Genomic DNA, 22,055 nt, shown 5'->3' with positions numbered 1-22,055 from the left:
AGCCAATTTTATCTCGGGAGAGGTTAAATCCCTGTCTCACGGGACACCTCCTTTCTGATGTCAAACTGTTATAATGAGCACAAGATCGAAATAAAAGGGAGAGATTATTCAGTGTGATGAATATTGTGCATTTGTCAGCGCTACAGTACTTCATTGCAATCCTTTAATCTTCCAGTCTATTTTCAACATTAGCATGAAAGCTTTTTTGACTTTTAGTTGAGTGTTTTTTTTAAATGCATTTGCACTGTGTCAATTATTTGATTTTCGGTGAATCTGCAAATTGTCCTTTTAGTATCTTTTTTTTTACAAAAGGTACAGCGATGACATGATGGTTTTGGTACTTTGCTTTAAAGGGATATTTCACCCAAAATTTGAAATTCTGTCATTATTTACTCACCTTCAAGTTCTTCCAAATCTGTATAAATGTCTTTGTTCTGATGAACAGATAGAAAGATATTTGGAAGAATGCTTATAACCAAACAGATCTGGCATTTATATAAAAGACATTTATACAGATTAGGAACAAATGGTGAATAATGATGACAGAATTTTCATTTATGGGTGAAGTATCCCTTTAAACACCATTGTACTAAAATTCAGACAGGCGTACAAAACTATACAACTGTATGGCATGTGATGACAGTGATGTAAGTATTTGTTTTTCATGGTATTCACAGTGAGAGGTTTGTTTACCTTTGGATTAAAAGTTTGTGTGCTGGGAAGTAACAGTGTCCTTTTATCAAAGGAATGAATCCCTTCCAAATGTTTTTTTACTCACGCTTCAAAATGCACCTTTTCATTTCGGGTGAACTATAACTTCAGAGCTCCATTTGTTCTTGTTGAGATAGAAGCATCTTGATCAATGTTGCTGTTCACTACACCCTCAATCAAAACCCAACAAGGCTGGAAACAAACCGAATTATGTAATGTAATTATGTAAATGTGCTAATACTCTTCTAATGACAACAGTATGAGTCTCTATCCTTTAGCTCCCAGCCTAATGTTGGGACAGTTTTGTTCACATCCTTTCAGAAGTGTCTCCACTAATTGGCTTCCTTATATAAGAGAAACCTGTGGGAGATGGGATCCGGACTGTCAGATGTGTAGAACAAACAAACGGCAGCGCTGGGCATCTCACAGAAATAGCTGGCAGCGAACAGTCCCAGAGGAGCTTTCAGCACGGCCACTAACAGCAGAAAGAGAGAGAAAGAAGATAAGATGAAAGATTAAAGATCCCTGGTCCAACATCGATAGAAGAGGAGAGAAATGAAACGTGTCGACTGACTGAAATGCTTGGAGGTTTAACCTCAAGTGCATTCCAGACTGTCAGGGGTTAATAGATGTCCATTACTAATAAATCTCTTTCAGAATGGCTTGGAAGCGCAGTTGCTGCAAAAATAGCAATAAATGTTGTGGTCATAGTTAAGTTTGGTTTCTACTCTATGTAAAATATGAAATATAAAATAAAATATTTCTATCAGATGAGCTACTTTTGTTTAATACAAGTGAATTGCCTTTTCTTTGGTTTCTTTCTTTCCTTTTCATAGTTTGTAGAACATTCTATGGATATTAAAGGGTCTTTATGGAACCACACAACCTAACCAAGAACATTTTAAGAACACTTTTCTTTGACAGTGAACTTAAAAAAACTTTTTAAGAGAAAGATTATTGATCAATCTTGTCACTTTAAACCTTTAATTCGCTCTTTGCTCAGTGGGACACAAAAGAAGATATTAAGAAAAAGGTGGAAGTCAATGGGGACCAATGTTGTTGGTTACCAACGTTTTTCAAAATATCTTTGTGTTCTGCAGAGGAAAGAAAGACATTCAGGTTTAAAGTGACATGCGGATGAGTACATAATGTCAGAATTTTCATTTTTCGGCAAACTATTCCTTTAATTTATTGCCCCATTGCGCATTCATACTCTAAAAAATAAAAGTAATTTAAAGGTTCTTCACAGCCGTGCCATAAAATCGGAAGAAACTGTTTTCGCCACAAAGAACCTTTTGATTCTTCAGATGTTAAAAGTTCTTTATGGAACCAAAAGAGCTTCTATGGCATAGACAAACCTTTTGAAGTGCCTTTTTATGAGTATAGAGTAACATCTATGCTTACTAATGTTGAAGAATTGAAGTTTAGTATTCAAACAGGAATTTCCAGTAGTGCTTATTAATTACATGACCTCTTAAACACCAAATAGTCTGATCAATGAACAATTCACAGACAAAGCCCACAATCTGTCAGATGAAACCACATCAGATATTCCACAATACCCGCAGCAAAACGGTGCTTGTATACGATCCCTGCAAAGCAGAGATAAATGGTGCGGAAGAGACTGTGGTTTATCAGCTCTTTCCACACTGTGTATCCGTTTCTGTTATAACAACAATCTCCGGTGACCTGGTCAGACGCTGCAACGCCTGTCGTCCATGTTGTTGCTCTGCATGACAATGACATTTACGGGATCAGCGATTCATTCGTCTGGACCATCCATATCTGGTGTCATTAATGGAGAGACTTTATAAGCTTGCCTGCGGTACATACCGTTCTGTACATGCACGGCGTTTATTCTCTGTGCTTCATTACCGTGACAAATAGCAGACGGCCCTGAAAAGTGCTGTTAAAAAAGTGACAGGCTCATTTTTGGAATCTAAACACATTTCTGCATTCTGTATGATTTAATTACTACCTGGAGCACTAGATACTAAGAGACAGAAACACTGTCTCCTCCGTTTTGGTCCTTAATATCACTAGTTGAGTAAATGTACTGACATCATCACCTTAACTCAGAGCAAAAGTGCCACATGACTTTCCAGCCCTGTATTATTTCCATTCCTGGAATATAAAATGAGCTTTTAGGCAGAATGTCAAAGCAGCGGATGGTGATTTATACTGTCAATCTGGGAAAAAGGTCAATAAAAGTATTATAAGGAATCGGTGTGCCGTATTCTGAGATCTGAATGTTGATCTAGAAGGGAAGATATCAATAAGTAAATCTATCAAATTTGAGTACTATTCGATTCAGATTTTTTGGTCGTTTTATGACAATGCAGAAGAATTATGATTTATTATATTGACTATCTTCGGTGTTTTCTTTTCTTTTTTGGAACATCATTCACATTTATTGTATAAAGTTGAAATGAAATGTTACACCTTTAAAACAACTATACATATGCAAATATATACACCAAAAAATCATCCAAATAGGGAAAGTTAGGAATAAAAAAAAAAGGGGAAAACAAGTATTATTGACCATACATGAAAAATCTTCAGAAAATAAATATCAGTACATTTGAATTGTTTTGATTTACAATTCACAATATTCACAAAAATAAAGTTAGCTTAAAAAAAAAAAAATCAAAGTAAAATGTTAATGTGACGAGCAAGGCGGGACGAGAGCCGTGAGGGAATGACGCGGGGCCGGTGACGCGAGTGATACTGAGTGTCAGCTGCGCATTGCACCGGCTCCGTGTCTCTCACAATTGAGATCGGAAGCATAAAAGGACAAGTGGCAGAGTGTACTACGAGAGAGGACCGGGCCCGGACATATGTTAAGTTTGTATTTTTGTCTTGGGCCTTTTACTTCCGTGTTATCGTTTGTTTATTTTGATTAAAGTTTGTTTAACGTTCGCCGGTTCCCGCCCCCTTCTTCCCTACTGTAAACTTTGCTACAGTTAACAATATAATTTAATGACTTACTTATATTCAAATAGACTATAATTAAGTCATTGAGTATTTGTGAGTAAATTATGACAAAACACTATTGTTATAAATTGTAAAACAAACATTCTTGTTTTTAAAATGACCTTTGCATTTTTGCATCATGTCACAGATACAACGCTCTGTTTTGACGGTACCACTAGACACTAAAGTGACCATAATTTATATGTCAGATAAGATACAATTTAGATAAGTGTTTCCCAGCCTTATGTCTGCTTCACAACATCAAAGAGAACCTACAGCATCTTGACCTGTTAAAAGTGCCATTGATGGTGTAGAGTCAGCGGGTGATGTCCTCAGGATCTGTGCTTGTCTGTGGGTTTTCCCTCAATCAACAGGAGCGTGTAACTGTCGTCATGAAAGCATCTGTCTGGGGTTATCAACAGAAGAATTCTGTCTCTTTATCAGTGAGCTGCAGAACGTTGTCTTCTGCAGTTGAGCGTGACTTGTTGAAGAATGGAGGAAACTCCAAGAACAAAGACAATACTAACAAAATAATGAAATAAAATGCAACCCATTGCTTGTTCCTCTTGGCATCTAACTGAGCAAAATCACCCTCCTGTTTTTGTTTTCATGTTCTGCTTCTGCAGCTTGACAACTTTGTAGACAGTAATTACGTTAGTTCAATTTGCTTGGAAGTGATAATTATTGTCACCAAGCCAGGTGTAAAGGCTGGAAATTCTGTTGTAAAACACAGGACACTCACACAAACAGCTCCTTCTGCCAAAGAACTCATTCTGAACACAAGCACTCACGCTAAAGTAATTCACAAATATCTTATTAGAACCATTGAAATAAAAAATATGAGTTGACTTTTAGCAGATATTTGCATTTACAGGATACAATTTTTCTTGAAAATCGATTGATTACATTACTTTTTCCCCATGGCATCAGTTACATCATGGCAACGTTTTTATTCACGCTATGTAGTCTAATGGCTTTAGCTCAATTGGTAAAGCATTACATGAGCAGCACAAAGGTCATGGGTTTTATTCCAAGAGAACACACAAAATGATAGTCTAAATTGAATGCACAATAAGTCACTTTGAAGAAAAGCATCTGTCAAAAGCTTCGAAGTAAAGGTAAAGCCTTGGAAAATAGACGTAAATGAAAAACACCTACGGTAAGTAATGACAAGAGAACAAATCTAAGCATGCTTTTATGTCTCGTATAGCCTGCTTGAGAAGCAGAGCATAAAAGGAGTCATTTGCTTGGCATCAGTGACAATACAAGACAACCTGTGGATCTCTGTCCTCAACTGGATGAAACTCTATAGTCCTCTGAGTACTATACTCAATGCAACCTGAGAAACAGTGGCCACCACAACAACGTTTTACATTCATATGAGGTGCAAGAGCACAATCGAAATTCAGCTAAGAATAGGTTTGTGAAAAGAGGAAGAGTATCACTATACCCTGACAGATCCGATCACTAGCTTGAAATGTAATGTATAAATGTGACAGGTGTGAGGTGTCCTAAAAGGTTGTGATGATGGATTCTGTTTCAAGTGGGTCTATCCATTTACACTTTTTTATAAGACTTTTGCTGCTGTCGCTTTTTTTCTTCATATATACATGTTTCAAAATGAACCAAAGTAAGTGAGAGACCTACCAGCTCATCAAAACAAACTACCCAGGAGGACTTGTGCTGCGTTGACGTTCCCTCAGAAACTCGATAAATTCCACTTCGACCCGGAAATTATTTATGGACATTACTCTTTTATTTTTTAATGTTCCCAAATAGTTTTAAAGAGCCACAAAGCACTAAACAAGATTTATTTAGATCTAAACAAAGTTGGTTGTGTTGCACATCATAGAAAACAGTGTTGGCAACTGTAAGTTATTACAGTTTCGAAAACTAGTTAATTTCTTGCTTTTTTGCGCTATTTTTGCCTTCCGGGTTTTGAAATCCTCGACATTTTTCAAATATGGGCAGGTCAGATTTTTTAATATATATATAAATATATAGTTTTTACAGGCTGACAGCATTTATGAGTTTTCCCGGTAGGCCGCTGCTCAATGTGGATGGTCCACTGTTGGGATATAAAGAAATAATATCAATAATAATTTTATTTTGCTCACTTGTTACTAGCTGTTGTGTTTTCTGTGTCCAAGTGGTTCAATACAGCAGCGGAAACAAGCGCTCGTCAATGTCAAAAGATTGACCAATCAATTCCAGCCAATTAAATAACAGAGACCAAGGAGAATACGGCCAATCAATAAAGAAGACAGAACTTTCAGCCATTCAAATTGAAGGAGGCAGAACTAACTGTCGGTAGGCAGTGGCTTATCATGCACGAAATCCAGTGCGTTGATTCAGTTTTATTATTTACCTTTTTTAGATTTGTATAATGTCGATTTTGGACTTTATAGCTGATGTAAAACATATTTGTTATGGTCAGTTTAAATACATTACCTTATATAACATTGACATGTTTAGGTAGGCTTTTATGTCATTTGGTTTTCTATTTGTTGCTTAGACTGTACTGGCCTCTACTGTTAAATTAAATGTTTTATTGACTTTGCAAGGTGGCATGAAAGGTTTTACATTTACATTTATAAATAATATTGCTGTAGAATGATTTGTGTATCAGTGCATTGTTGTGTTATGTTGCGAGCTAGGTTTTGTGGGCCGCTCCTGTCGAAGAAGTCCAGGGCCACTTTTTACTCCCAGTCCGCCCCTGTCAGTTACTGCAGAGTTCGTTTAATAATGTTACTAGAGCAATCAAACCTAGGAACGACCTCGTTGCAAGAGACTAGCGAAACCTAGCGACTGAGTCGTAGCAAGAAACAAGCGACACAAAGTCGCTGGCCGTCTAAACGCGGCTGAAGTCAGATATTTATTAAAATGTTTAATGTGTGCATTCATTTTCCAGTTATACCTAGCCTACATAGAGTACTGTAAGGAAATAGATAAGTTACCCCAAGGTTCCTAGAACCCGACCCAAAATCTAAATCTTTTATTTGTATGTAACTATTTTGTACTGTATTTTAATGCATACAGTATAATTATCTTTTTGTAATGTAATGTCATGATTTTACCTCGTTTGGGCAATATATTTTCAATGTGATTGTTTTTGTTTGAAAGATTTTATGAAATTCCCAATGAACTGGAACTGTCAGCCTAGTGTAACTTCTGTAAGCCTATTTTTGATGGCAATAGAGGCGAATACAAAATAAGTAAACAGAACGTAAAAACTCACTTCTAAGGTTACCTTAATATCTGTTTTGAAAGGGACACAACACAGAAAGCAAAAAAACTGGTCCAAGAAGCAAATCGCAATCGGGCTAGTCCGACCGCGTGAGCCCGCCTCTGGAGGAAATGCGCCGGGGACTCGACACGTGATCCGCTCACCACAATCCAGTATGGCGGAATCCGTCTGCGAGTGTGTCTGTCGCGAGCGCGCTCTCCAACGGGAATAAAGTCCGGCGAGGTGCGTCAGAGCGCCGCGGAGCTGCAGATACGTGAGTGCCTATTCTTATGCGTCCTTCAATGGTTTTATCCTTAAATGCAGAGACCATTTGAGTAAGGGAAAGAAACTTATGAACGTTCACGGTGCAGATGTAACAATCAAAACAGTGTGTGTGTGTGTGTGTGTGTCTAATCTCTGTGTGCCAGAGGGTAGTAATGTTCAATCCTAGCTCTCGGAGTAGCTTTAGCACGTTTCTTGACCTCCAAACTTCTCTTAATGTCCACTGGAGCTTTTTCTTATAGAAACATATATAGAAACATATATTTTAGATCACATGGAATGCGTATTAATGTACAGTATATACATTTAGGATACTGACGTGCATCTTTAAAGTATTTAAATGGCCATTGACCGATTCACGATCTGTTATAAACGTTGTTACGATGTTGTTGTCCTGGTTAAGTATTATAGAAACACTTTACCTGTAGAGTTGTGGCCAATAAAAGGCGCTTGTTGTTTTCTTGTGAATGGAGGAGGGCGTGACGTCATCGCCGATGATACATGTGTCAGTTGTATCATTCACCCGCGCTTGTAACATTTGTAACATTTAACGCGCGCTTTCATGATTTACTGCCGTTTCGTTCTGCACGAATTGAGTGCCTGTAGCTGTTTAAACGCATTTTATCTCGCATTTTGTGTTCTGCGATCAGATTGCTGTAAAGTCAACACCTTTCCTTTCATAATATTTGTTTACATTCAGGTTGGTTCTGTACGTCTTGTTTAGTTTATTGTGTACGATCTGATCGTCACGTTCTGTTGAGATTGATTGTAAGTTGTTGTATCTGTCCGTTGATCACTGAATGAATGTTGTTCCTGTAACATGTAATTCTATTGTAATCAAATAGTGGTTCTCTATTTAACACAGTTAAACAAATGAAACAATCTGGAGAATGTCTGATGCTACAATGAATACACCAATTAGCAGCATTTGAAAGCAGTTTTGCGTTTTATATTTTGTTTAAAGACTTTTTTATGTCGTCTCTGAGACCCCAAACTGATTTTTTACAGTAAATGATTTAAACCTTTTATTTAGATGGAGTTAAGAAAGTCCCAAAAGTACCAACCTTTTTTAATGGATTGTAAAGGGCTTTTTTTGCTCTGTCCCAGGCTAAACAGAAAGTGAAGGTTAATTGTAAAACTATGGTTTATAAATGGACCTAAGTCGATTCCATGTTTTGAGCTGAGTCATGCCAGTCGTAGTGCCCGATGGTGGTTATATCATGCAGATGCTCTTGGCAGCTGTCACCCATAGACGGTGGTTGAAGCTCCGACATGTGGCATCATGCACAGGCATATAAAGGCAGGCTTTAATCACAGCCTTTAGGAAGTTCACTCGTCTATTCACATTCCGGTTCCCAAGGACCGTCTCTCAGACCTTGTAAATTCCAGGCCTCACAGGAAGAAGGTCAGAGGAGCCCTCTGAGAACTTGGCAGCAGCGAGGTAATACAGTTTTGCGTGGCCTTTGTTTCACACTTTCTGGCTTCAGCAAACAAACAAAACAAAAACACTGTACACTAAGGAAGGATGGCCGATATTATATCGTTTGCGATATATCGGGAGAGATTCTCCCCAGGATAGGAATTCGTCTTTCCGCGATATAAACGATAAATTCTAGTTGATGACGTAATTTGTTTGTAATACCCATTCAAAGCTCATATGCGGAGCAAAAATGGGTATAGCGAGAAGGGGGGACGTGAAGCTGAGAAAGAGTTTTCACTTAAAGAGGAGTTCTAACTCTCGTGACGGAGGGCACTGTAGATGCATCCGAGTTACGGTTAAGTTTCGTTTTCGTTAGTTATGTATTTCTTGATAGTCATACTGAATTAAAACACCACAACATTTAGTTTGGCTAAACGTCTCTATTTAAGCATTCGCTAGATGTAATTTACATTTAAATTTATGCATTTGGCAGACGCTTTTATCCTATACATTTGTACATAGGTCTGTGCAATCCCCTGGGATCGAACCCACGACCTTGTGTTATTAACGCGATGCACTGAGCTACAGGAAAGTTATGCGCGTGTATGCATTGCACAAATATTAAAATATGTCATATACAGGCAGCATGAACGCTAGTAGGCTATATGGAGTTTAGGTATGACATGATGTGCATATGGAGTTTTAGTTAATTTCATTATTTCTTCACTACAACCTTTTAAAGTCGAATGTCATCATTATATTTTATATTTACTAAATACTGTAGGAATATTTTGGGAGCCTATTTGTTTTGTGGTACGTTTTACTTTTTGATACATTTTTGTGTTTCTGAGGCTCTAGGCTTCATGCAGATGGTGTAATTGTTAAATTGTCGTCATCGCTATCGCAAAACAAATACCAGAAAATATTGTGATAGAGTTTTAGAGCCATATCGCGCATACCTAACACTAAGCTGTCTTGCATTTTGTGTGGCTGTATATTATGTTTCTTAGAATTTGAAATTTCACATTTTTGTCAGAAGGTACAGCATCTCATTGGCCATAATTTAAAAAAAGTAGTTTAAAATAACTTGTTAAGAAAATATATGCTTTAAAGTGTAAGGCAACACAAAACTTGTACATTATGCATCATATGTGTGGATTTTGTGCGTAGGGGAATGTGTTTCTGTCAAGATTTTGCAGTGGGCTTGTCGTAGTGATTGACATTTTACTCAACCAATGGTGACTCATGATTATGATCCAATAATAAATGGTGATATTCTGCTTTGTAACACATTCTCTGTTTGATCCCAGCATACGTTATCTCTGGTTCTCTCTCCACGGATCCGATCTTTCTAGGACTTGGCAGTCGAGTCCTGAGTAACGGCCGCACTTAGTAAATGTGACTAAATGGCCCACGCTTTATATAGTCTCAAATAACAATTAAAATCAGTTTGAGGCCCTTGCTAATCAATTCTACTCCTAAGGGCACATAATTAACAGTGCAGGATGACTCATGGAGGTTGGCAGATTGTACTGTTTGCTGCATCTGTGGCTGAAGAGGAAAAAGAGAGAGAATTTGGCTTCAGTCAGTCATGATGCTAAGCGCAGAAAAGAGATAATAGGAGACGGGGTAGATCTGGAGGTGGTTAATGCGGCTGGACAGATGACAAGAATGGCTCTCGATCTCTAGAAAGGTTGTTCCCTGAGTGGAAAATTGGATTGAGAATTGTCTTGATGTCTCTGAGGCCTTGTGTGGTCGCAGTGTTACTTGCGTCGGTAAATTACTCTTTCAAGCTGAAGTGTGTAATTTATGCACTTTTTGTGATTAGTTAATACACAAAAAATGATGCTATTTATTTACACAAGTTTCTTGTACACTTTCCGCTTCTGCCACTGGTTGAACAAACACATGGTTTTACTTTTCAATTTGAGAAATCAAAATGTTATTTTAGTTTTATTGGTTAAAACAAATTAACTTTTTGCTATTGTTATTTGGGACATGATGACTTGTTCAACCAGTGATGTGAGTTTGGAGTGATACTTTCTGTTTAGCCACCCAATGGCAGTGTTTGGAATACTTATTGTTGTGCGGAAATTACACTTACTTCACCTTAAAAATATCAGATTTACCATCCGGCACTGCCTTTGGTGGTCTTGTCGACAAAATTTGGAATCACTTAGTGCCTGTGTCACTTTGTGTTTACTCAAATGCCTGTTTTCTTGTTCGTTCCGCTGTTGCAGGACTTGGCGAGGCTTAGGTTCATTTGGCAATCCAACGTATTATAGATTGCAATAATTATAAAGCTTGTTTGTTTATATGAGGGGTTTAATGAAAACTAAATGTTTCTAAGCAGTTCTTCAGTCAAGGTGGTTAAAAGTTCATTTCACCCTCAATGCAAAAACACTGTCGGCCATCGTAACAGGCCGAGGATGAGAAAAGCAGACAAGCAGGGGAAAGTCAATGACTGGCGAGAGAGAGTGATGGTTGTTCGGGCTCTCATAAAGCGCAGGCAGGCATGTACACGGTTGTGTTTGGTCACAGGGCTCATTTCCTGCTCTTTGTTTATGTGAAAATAATCTGGACTCTGTGGAAATGGAGATGTTGAAACTTCGCCTGCGACGTGATGCTTGGTGGACTGTTATCATTTTGTTGTTCCAAACCTGTTTGTTGTGATAACAGTGCCAGATTTATGTACTGCAACAGAAAAACATGACTCTTCACTTTCAGAAGTAGCAATGTTTTCCTATCCCTGAAAGAATGTCATTTTGAGTTTTTAAATATGATTTTTACAAACTATTGTATCATGTTTTGCATATCACATTCTTCTATAGAATCAAGAACCTTCGAGGTCATAGTATGAATCTTTACAAGCGCAAGTGTGGACTGAGATTTGAGTGGTCTAGAAACCTATTCCAGTTTGTGTACTCTTTATATTGCTTTGGAAGATAGAGACATATGGACTAACTTTGTATTTGGTCCTGTTTGGAGCTTGACATCTGTGGTAACTATGATTATGTCATATGGAAAACTGCTTGGGAAAGTATCGTTTTGAGATTTACAGAAACAACAACACCGACAGCATTAAATGGTAAATTATGACAAACTGTTCATTTTTGGCTTAACTACACCTTTAATGAAGACCCACTGTACAAAATCACTGCTTAAAACGGACACAATCTGTCGCGCACCATTCCATTTTAGTAACCTTGTCTTGCGCTAGTTTGCTCTGCCAAAACAATACGTCAGTATTTGAGCGAATCCCTTAATGAAACATTTTGCCATAGTGGCATAAGAGTGAATTCAGTGGCACAAAACACGGCACCACGTCAGCTCTGTCGGGAACGGCAGAGAATCAGTTTCCTTTCAATGCAGTTTTCTGAAAAGTTGTGCAACTTTGTAGTTTTTTTATAGCCTGTGACACAATGAGCTGGGAAAGTGAGGTTTCATGGTTAGAAGTGGAACAGCATTTCAGAAGGCATTGCTTCATTGATGCACATTTTTAGTTTGACTCAATTCAATCCAACTTTCATTTGGGATGCTGATGATTGTTAATGATCTTGTTATGGCAATAATTCAATTAATTAGATCATATCTGTTTGTATGCTTATTATTTTAAACATTAAAAAATATTTTTTATGTCATGTAAGGGGACATTGTGCTGTAAAAATATATTGTCATAGGTTTCTGAACTCAAAATGTTTTTTTTATGCTGTTTTTATTAAAGAATCAGTAAGATACCGTTGGTTTGTAAAAATCATTTTTTTGAGGATTCAGTTTTCAACAAGACTGTTGGATGCAGACTTTTCAGAGGACTAAACATGGAAGATGATGCATTGTTGTCTATACCTATTCTGACAGTAAAGTTGCAACATGTAAGTGTGAGTAATAATGTCTTTGCTGTGTCACTATTCTTTATCTGTTACAGATTGTTTTTGTTCTTGTTGTGTAGTATTTATACATTTGAACCAAAATTACCCATACGTTTTTTCAGGTCACTTAAATGTATTCAAATTGCACAATTTTCAATTTTGTAATCGGTCAATAGTACTTTTTGAGATAAATGTAAGGGTCCAGTCTATGAAAATTTGCAGATTTAAAGAATTTAATCTTATGTTGAGGAATTAAATCAATTATACTTATTATTTTAAATTAAAATCTTGCTAACTTTATAAATGGACGTCGCAGAACATTATAAAATAAATGTATGTTTTATTAACTTCAATAATTAAACAGTTGATTGTTAACTATAAACATTGATAGGAATTCCTCCAAACAGAAAACCAAAATGACATTCTAGTTGACTACTGTAAAGAGCAGTCATGTAGTCAAACATTTATTAGCTCCTGTGACAGGTGTGAGGTGTTTTCCTTGTGTAATGGATAACTGCCGTTATATTTGGCCTGCCTGCTCTTGTTTTCTCTTATAGTGAACATGAGCGAGCAGTCTTGAGTATTGTATAAACAATGAGAGCGTCCTGTCATATTGGGTTGGGTGTCATTTTCCTGCTGAGCTTTGCAACCCGGTTATTTTCCTCCGGCTTGTCAGTCTGTGTCAGGTCTGGCCTTCGATGGCGGTCACTCTAGACGACCGACCAAGTCTCATTCTTGTCACAGGCGGGCTGATGGTAGACTGAGGGTGCACAAGTGCCCTCTCATTTGCCCCAGGATACATCACACCCCCAGACGACATGAGCAGTCACGGCAAATGGACGCTTGACCGATTTTGGGTGATTGTCCTGCAGCTTTCCCTTAACATTGTGTCCTGTTTTCTTGACACAGTTTTTTTAAACTAGGCCACCTATTTTATCTCTTTATGTTTATGTCCTGCTACAGTTTTTATATTTTACAGGGTTCTTGTGGTCACTAAAAGTCTGGACATTTGAGCAGAATTTTAAAGGAATAGTTTACTCAAACAATAATTATTTAAAAGGATATTGTATTTTACATTTCTTAAAATATAATTATTTCTACATTACATTTATAAAAAAATATAAAATATTTTCTATAATAAAATGTATTTCTATAATATGTTGTTTTGTCTATTGTATATCTTGTATATTTGTACATCATTCATTACTCTTTTTGTTAATGTTAGGTAAGGCCATTTCAATGTTATTTGTCATTGTTTGTTCATGTTAATTCATTTTGCATTAACTAATGTTAACAGATACAGCTTTAGGGAATTAAATGTGTAACTGTGCATGTGCATGTTAAAAAGCAAAGAAATGTAGTTAACTATTGCTAACAAATTGAACCTTATTGTAGAGTGTCACCTTTTTTTTAATACAACCTAAATGTAAATATTCAGGGTGCACATAGTGGAGATGGAGATGAGGATTAAAAAAATAAAGTTTCTTTTAATTGATTATGAAAAAATATATTTCCATTAATCTCAGAAGGCTGGATATGTCATGGAAATTCATTGGTCTAAATGTCAATGAACCCTGATGTTATAATTGCTTTGTATGTTTTCATATAATAGTTTTATATTTTTACAGTAATTAAGACGTTAATGATGCTCGACTGTTTCTGCTGTTGTAGAGAGATGCATTTGTATGATTCAATCAGTAGATGGTTAAGGATTAATTGTTGATTTGTACTAGAAGTCATGTTTACGTATAAATAATCAGCCCTGTTTGCCTGGACAGATGTATCTTCATGGTGTTAAAAGAGTTTTTTGGAGTATGTGGGGTAGATCTTAAAGAAGTCTTGTATTATTAGCTTACATAATTAAACAGTTTTGAAGTGTTTATCTGGTTAGCACTGTCCGGGTAGTGTGATGTGAAAGAGCTGTCATACTTGGATGTGTTTTTGGAAAAATGTGTGAGATTTACACAGAAGATCATGTTAACTAAAGGCCTGTTCACACCAAAAATGATAACTACAACCATACAGTCTCAAAATGAAAAACGAGATGTTTGCACAACAGATATCGTCGGCCTATTCACACCAACGCCCGTACAACAAATATACTTGTAACGTGAGGACAAAATGGCAGGAAATTTGTGTGTAGATTATATTGTCATGTCGCAGAACGTTTTTCATTTGGTTTGGACCAATACTTGATACGTAAGAAGAGAGAGCAGAGCAACTAAAAATGGGCATGAGAACTTGAGTACTTGACTATGATTGTTTTAATATATGATTTTCTTTCTTTCTGATTGGTTTTGATGGCATTTCGGGTGGTACCCAGAGGTTTGATTGGTAGCGTTGCCTGTTTTCACTTTGATAAACTTGACGAAAATACAGTCAAGTGCAAAATGTGCAGCGCCAAGCTTCATACAAAACATACAAATGTAACAAAAGTTTGATTCGTTATCATCTAATCCTCTTGTCTACAGCGCACGCTAGCGGCGCGTTTCAACGTGGCAAAAGCAAAAAGAAACCGAAAAAGCCATTTGTTGCGTCTTCATGCTGTATCCAATGGGCACAGACTTTCTGTTTCTACTTCGTGCCGCTGGCGGAGCAGGATGAGCGTCTTCAATCCATTGCCATGGAAGCTGAGCTCGCATGGGGCTCGAGGAGCGAAGCGAGGATTCCTCTGCTCCGCCATGTGAACGTGCGCTCAAGTCCATAAGAATGGATTTCAAACGCTCGAACTGCTCCGCACCAGTATATTTGTAGACAAAATGTCAGGTGATACCACTTGTATCAGATGAGCAAAAGAGACTTTACAATCAGACACTGACAGACTGAAATGCGACAGAAATGACGCTTCACCTCACGCTGATATTTCTTTTAAATGTTTACTGTATTTTCTAAAAACATCGACAGTGAATTTTTAATAATCTAAAAGTTTGATTTAATTATTTAAAAAATCTTGTCATAGTTCTATCAACACACATTTTTGTATTAATGTTATAAAAAATGTAATAAAAATCGTTTCATTGTCAACATGAGAGACACGCCCCCTCTAATACCCTGCCCACAATTAATAGAGTACTGTTCTTTCAAACCTGTCCGGTACTCGAAATGAGGGAGGATCAAAGTGCCCATCTTAGAGCAACTAGGCACTAATAACCGACATAGTCTTGGAGAGCAGCCACTCGGAAAGACAATCCTTGGAAATCAAGATTCTTAAATCAGCCTGGAAGGCATATCGTAGAAACCAGAGGCTAAATTTATCTCAAAAGTTATACAGTTTACCCAGCAGAGCTGTAAGTATGGCTCAGACAGAGACAATGTTTGACCTCTTCTGATACAGTGCAGTGAACATGTTTTGACATGCTTGTGAGGGGTAATGCAAATTCATTCAACCTTTTACAAAAATAGGCCCGAGCTTAGAATAGCATTGAAAACGACTCTCTGGAAATGAGACCTCGCTTGATATTTTTATATCTGGGCTTTCCCTGAAGTCTGGCTTGCGTCATTGTGGTTCACACTTTTGCGCTGGTTTTGCTGCTGGGGTCTGTGTGGTTTTGGGTGATTATAGTTACTCAGAGATCCCTGAGGTGTAATGTTTACGTAAGAGAGGAAGTCCTTCCATTAAACGCTCAACCTTATAGCCACCGGTGTAAATGATGTTGTCTGAAGAATGTTGCTTTTTATTAAGCATTTGAAAATGAATCTGTCTTTCCGTCCATTTATCCAAAAGATCCTCCGAGCATGTCCACTCGTGCTCTCGGGGCGGGAACGGCGCCACACGAGACACGTGATGACGGCAAGTGCAAAGACTGCCGGAGGAGCTGGAGATAAACTCCTTCCAGTACATGTAATCCATGCCACCTGGTCCCAGTGAGAACCAGGCCATGAGCTAGAAATTCGGGCGTCCTTTCTTTGAGGTTCAACTCAGACTTGGTTCATTCAAACAAACAGAAGTATTAAGCTTCTCTTGATTCTAGGGCCTGTGGTGATGTAACATCTTTTCCCCGTGTGTAAGGAAAATCCACGTCAGTTTTGGGAGTCACTCTAATCAGATTTTCTTGGCATGTATTATTAGGATTAACTCCAGTGGTCCAACTTTCTCCCCGTCTTCTGTGCTTTCTCCCCACTTTCTTGTTTTTTTTGCGAGGGTATGGATGATGGGTTTGGTGTCGTCTTAAATAAAACCAGTCGTGCCCTTGAGCGTTTTGTGTGGGGTTGAATTCTCTTTTCGCGGCTGGTGTCTTATAAGAGCACTTTAGTTAAATCTCTGATCTAGACTAGTCAGTGGATTTGAGAAGAAATTCATAGATTAGTGGTGTACATAAATGTGACATCAGTGTAACATCAGGACCAAGTGGTCAGTTACCCACAACCAGTCATAATAATACTTAATTCATGCTTCTGATGTCAGCGTTTCCAAATGGACATCACTGAGGACATATGAACAGAAATAACTATCGTGATGTAAACTAGGGCAGTCACAATATCAGATTTCCACTATATGATTATCGTGGCCCAAATAAAACACAATAAAACCCAGGTTATTTTCAAGACACAAAAAGTAAAAAAAAATTGTTTCTTTTTTGGGCCAATAATTCAGTCCTAAACTTAAACTGAAATATTTACTATATTATTTCATATCTATTAACACAATATTAATAATCATGGTGCTTAATGTAATTTTATATAGCATTGCAGTCCATTCGTTTTTCAGGAAATGGACAAACACTGTACGTTTGAAGAGATGAAATGCTCAAGTACAGTGACAAAGAAAACAGCGACTAATAATATTGATTTATGAACAAAACCAAACATCTAAAAATATGAATAGACAAAATTATAGAAGGCCACCAGCGAAATAAATATTATATATTTTGATGCCCCTAATGTGCACTATGCTATAATGATAAATAAGTGATTTGCTTATATATTGTGATGGAAGGTATTGTTCCCACACCGCATCTCAAACTTGTATCAGTATTTGTGTCTTATTATTATGGGTGTATTGCCATCTCCTTCAGTTGTGTGTCCATGAAAGGTACAGTTCACCCAAAAATGAAAATTCTGACATCTTTTGGGAGGGTATCATATGAATTGTATCGATTTCAATTCAGATTCCGCTTATCAATTTCGATTTATATCAATTTCCAGTTTCGATTCCGCAGTTGAAATAAAACAGGAAGATATCAACCTTTGTAGTCATTTTGCCTGCTTATTGACTGGTTAGAAAAATATATATATATATATGAGCCATTGTTTTGTGTAATTATACATAGCAACCATGTTTTGTCTGATTATTACAGTTTGTATTACCATAGTTGAGTTACAACATGGTCAAACTGTAGTTACTCTAATGAAACTATGGTCTATTTAGTTTCACAAGTTATTACAGGACATTACTAAAAATATGCGCACAGGAATTGATAAAAGGAATTGAAATTGTAATTTCAAGTATCCGATTCTTATTCCTTTCGATTCTGATCCGATTATTAACCTTTACATTCCGAATTAGTCCTCATTTACTCACCCTCTTTTTCCAAACCTCTGTACATTTCTTAGTTCAGTTGAACACAAAGAAAGATATTTGGAAGAATGTTAGCCATTTTCAGTTCTAGGACTTCATTCACTAACATAGTTTAAAGGGACGGTTAAACCAAATTGTATTTATTTCTTCACCCTCATGTCATTCCAAACCTGCATAACTTTCTTTATTCTGCAGAACACACCATTTGGTCCATTGTGTGAACACAACACCACTGAGACATTGGAGAAAGTATCTTCTTTTATGTTCCATGTAAAAGAGTCAGGGTTTTGATTGATGAGCACTTTTTACAAGCACTTTTTTGTGAGATGGTGGTCTAGTGGGTTAAACCACTGAACTGGTAATCAAAAGGTTGCTGGTTCGATCCCAGCATCCACCACCAGTGTGTCCTTGAGCAAGACACTTTACTCCATGTTGCTCCAGGGGGATTGTCCCTGTAATAAGTGCACTGTAAGTCGGTTTGGATAAAAGCGTCTGCCAAATGACTAAAATGTTTAAAAAAATGTACAAGCTATCGCACATACTAGGGCTGGTCCCAATAGCATTTTTGGAGCTTTGGTAGTTATCAACACCGAATATTCGAAGCTTCGGAGGGAGGGGGCTGATCATATTCTTCTCTCTAATAAAGGCAGGAATCTCTGTCTGTTTGCGTTTTTATAATGTCTATAATGTCTGTTTTCAATGGTAAATTAGACATATTTCGCTTCCTTTCTTTATTATGTTAGTTTAGAAAAATGTTTAGAGTATTTCTTGTTTGTTGCCCAGGCACAGAAAGCAGTTTGATAGCCAACCGCGGCAGAGACGCCGATTTAAGCGAATGACGGCCTTCAGTCTGTTTAATTTCATCATTCAGCTTCAGTAAGAAAAAAAACGTTGGATACGTGCGACATGGTGATATGCAACCTGTGTCCTTACTGGGTACCAAACTACTCCTAATAATAGTTTTGTTGGACATCATGCTGCGCAGACCTAACAGCGCAAAGCATCTTTCATTAATTGCTCTCGTGTTGTTGTGATAACGTAAGCAGATCTGCGCAACAACGCACATATGGTGGAACACATAATAAATCACAAACTAGCATTTTTACAGACGTACTACTTACAGAACTTATGTGATTTATTCAAACTTGGAGTGCTGTTGTGGAAGGCCAGTTTCAAATCACATATTTGGCACACTGCCTTTGTCTTGTCCTCACTGAATTTAAAGTGTTCCCACACACCTGAGGTCTTCAGCATTTTTGTCTTCTCTTCCAGATTAACTAAATCATAACGTTTAAGATGCTCACTCATGGGCGATATTCAAGGCAATGCCTACCCATACAGGGAATATTCAAGTATTCTTGTCCAGCCTTACACCATACATAACTTTCAGTCACAATCCAGATGACATTTTCTGATGGACCGTGATGTATCGAATCATTTCACTTGCTGCACGTGTCATAATTTGTGTCATTTAAGGATGTATAGTGAAACCCAGCACCAGGTAGAAACAAAAGAGCGTGCAGAAACATGGCATATGGGTTAGCCCACCGTCACATGTTCAGTGAGTTTTCTTTAGTCTAGGCCTCATTTCTCTTGGAACAGCTGATGTTTATGATTGCGTAACATGGCTTAGCTCTGATGTCCCGCTGTGTGCTAGACTGCTCCAGATATCGCGGTTATGCTGATAGACAGCTTCCTTTGTTCCAGGTGGCCATATGGAGAAATGTACACACATTTATCCTGGAAACACTGTGTTAGGTCTGCTTGTCAAGCGATTGTCATCGACGCCTCTGTTCAACGTTGTGACGGCAAATATGAAAGGCGTGAATGTGTCAGAGTGACAGATTGGAGAGGATGGCTAACACCCGCCCGCCGCGTGTCAACAACGTGTGACGTTGTCCTTCTGGTCCGGCCTGGTCTGGCCAAATATAGTATATATACGTTTAAAATAGTCTAATGAGCTTTTGTTGTACATTTTTTCGTAAGAGGCAGCTGTCTATGTAGACAGTAGGGAACACAACATCTCACTATGTTTTTGAAGGGAGCCATTGTGTCATTACTTCTGTTTTATTCTCTTTTAACAGTTCAAGACCGGTGAGGATTCCAACAACACGCCGAGTTGGATTACGGCCAGCGGGGCCTGTAAACATCTTCTATCTTTACCATCTCGTGTCTATATTAAATATCTTTCCCGCCGACTGGATGGTGATCGGCCAGAGAGCCGTAGAGGAGCTGTGAGGTCTAACTCACGTCCTCACCTGTCAGGACACACTCCTTTTGTTGTCGGTCTTCAATTCCTTCTGAGAGAACCCCGGGATGACGTCTCCCGGCCGGCCAGGTAAGAGCTCTTCAGTTTTGATAAATGGGGCACATTCAGCCCCACTCCGCTTTCAGATACGACGTCTGTAAAAATAACCGTCACTCAGTGATCCTAAAATGTGTCATTACAAACCCGTCGCTCTTGCAGGTGGATGAAATAGTTTCTCGGCTTCAGGACAGGTACGTGATTTGGTATTTGAGGGCCGAGTATAAGCCTTGAGTTGCCAGAAAAGCTTTTTTGATTCTCGCTCAAATATCTGTCCCCCGTTCGCTGCCAAGGCTGCCCTGTCCAACTGTCAGCTAGTGGAGGTTCATTATTCAGAGAAGAAGTTTTTTTTTTGTGCTTCTCTCTTTATCTCTTCTCTCTCGCTCGTCTCTCGTATTCACGGAGGATAAGGTCACAGCGATTGTTTTTTCAGACATATTTTCATTACACTGAATTATCCGTGAGACATATGAGCACTTAATAGCCGTTCGGCTTCATTCTGTGAGCTTTCTTTTAGATGCTACAGAAACGCACCACAAGAGGCTGTGGATGTTTTTAGATCACTTTGGTCTGATTAAATAGCTATAACGCACTCGTTTATTGGTTTCCATGTAATGTTTTCCATTGCAATACGCTAAGAGGTGTCAAATTTGATGTAGTTTGTTAGCATAACTGTTGGGTGTTTGTTGTTGCCAAGCAACTTAGCGTATCAATATAGATATTGTGGTCACAGGTGTGTATTTATGTGGATTTTACAGTCGCTTTGGACGTGGCTCCTCCATTTTGGATGTTAATTGTGTTGTTTGTTTGTCTCGAATGCTACTTTATACACAGCGCATTTGTTTTTTCAACTCTGACACATAGTAAGATAAAACATAGATTTGCATGGTTTTCGTAGGCGTTGCTTGCTCATTCAAAAAACCTTGGTACCGTGATTTTGAGAGATTTTTTTTTTACTGGCTGAGGTTAAAACAGTTTTAAAGGAACAGTTAAAGTCCCAGTGAAAGGAAAAATAACAATTTTTATTTTTTCTTGAAATATTGCAGCGTTTATTGTAAATAGCTTACCAATATGGGTCCTTCTCTTTTTAATATTAATATGCCCTCATTATCATCAGTTAGAATCTGAAAATGCACTTCCGGCCTCTAGTGACTCTCCATCTCAAATGATGTAAATTAGACGGTTTGGGCGGGGCTTCTGTTAACTCCTCCCCTTCAACTGTCGGGCTGCTCCCAGTTCCATTTTAAAATGCAACGGCTGTTTTTATACATCCAATCAAATCGCAGGGAAAAAACAAGCCGCGGCCAAGGAAGTGTCAAAGTTTAATACTTACTGTTACAGGTTTGTAAAAATGTCAGCAACTGACTCTATTGGGACATCGTTGACTGTACTGTTTGTCCACGTTTTCCAAAATATCTAATTTTGTGTTCAACAGAACAAAAAAAGATAAAACCAATTTTTCCTCCTATTTTGCCAATCCAGGGGTGATGTAATGGTTTTGATCTGGATTGGAGATTTGCAGGCCTGATTTCACCTCTCGCATCCCGTCCCTTAATCCGCTTTGGGTCCGATAGAGCAATTTCAGCCGGGGATCACCAGCATCAACCTAATCCAGTGGTTCTCATTAGAGGAGGTTTATTCCTCACGTCTCTGCCTGTTTGTTAGCATCTCTTTTAGAATCACTGTTTTTATTTGCAGCTTTTTGCGATACAAGTTGTGTCAGGGCAGCTTCACAGTTATAACCAAAAAAA

At 38.0% G+C, this 22,055-nt stretch overlaps 1 protein-coding gene across 2 annotated transcripts in view; it reads left to right on the top strand.

Annotated features, from left to right (window-relative positions):
* Positions 1-7,088: 7,088 nt before the first annotated feature.
* Positions 7,089-22,055, top strand: part of hdac4 (histone deacetylase 4) — a 155,441-nt gene continuing 140,474 nt past the window's right edge. For both annotated transcript variants that reach the window (XM_056754256.1, XM_056754255.1), the window contains exons 1-2: positions 7,089-7,184; positions 20,084-20,337. In XM_056754256.1, coding sequence (XP_056610234.1) covers positions 20,316-20,337 — 22 coding nt within the window. In that variant the 5' untranslated portion in view covers positions 7,089-7,184; positions 20,084-20,315. The remainder of the gene's footprint in view (positions 7,185-20,083; positions 20,338-22,055) is intronic.

Source organism: Triplophysa dalaica, chromosome 8 (assembly GCF_015846415.1).
Source record: "Triplophysa dalaica isolate WHDGS20190420 chromosome 8, ASM1584641v1, whole genome shotgun sequence".
Lineage (NCBI taxonomy): Eukaryota > Metazoa > Chordata > Actinopteri > Cypriniformes > Nemacheilidae > Triplophysa > Triplophysa dalaica.
This window is presented reverse-complemented; position numbering and strand designations above follow the sequence as displayed.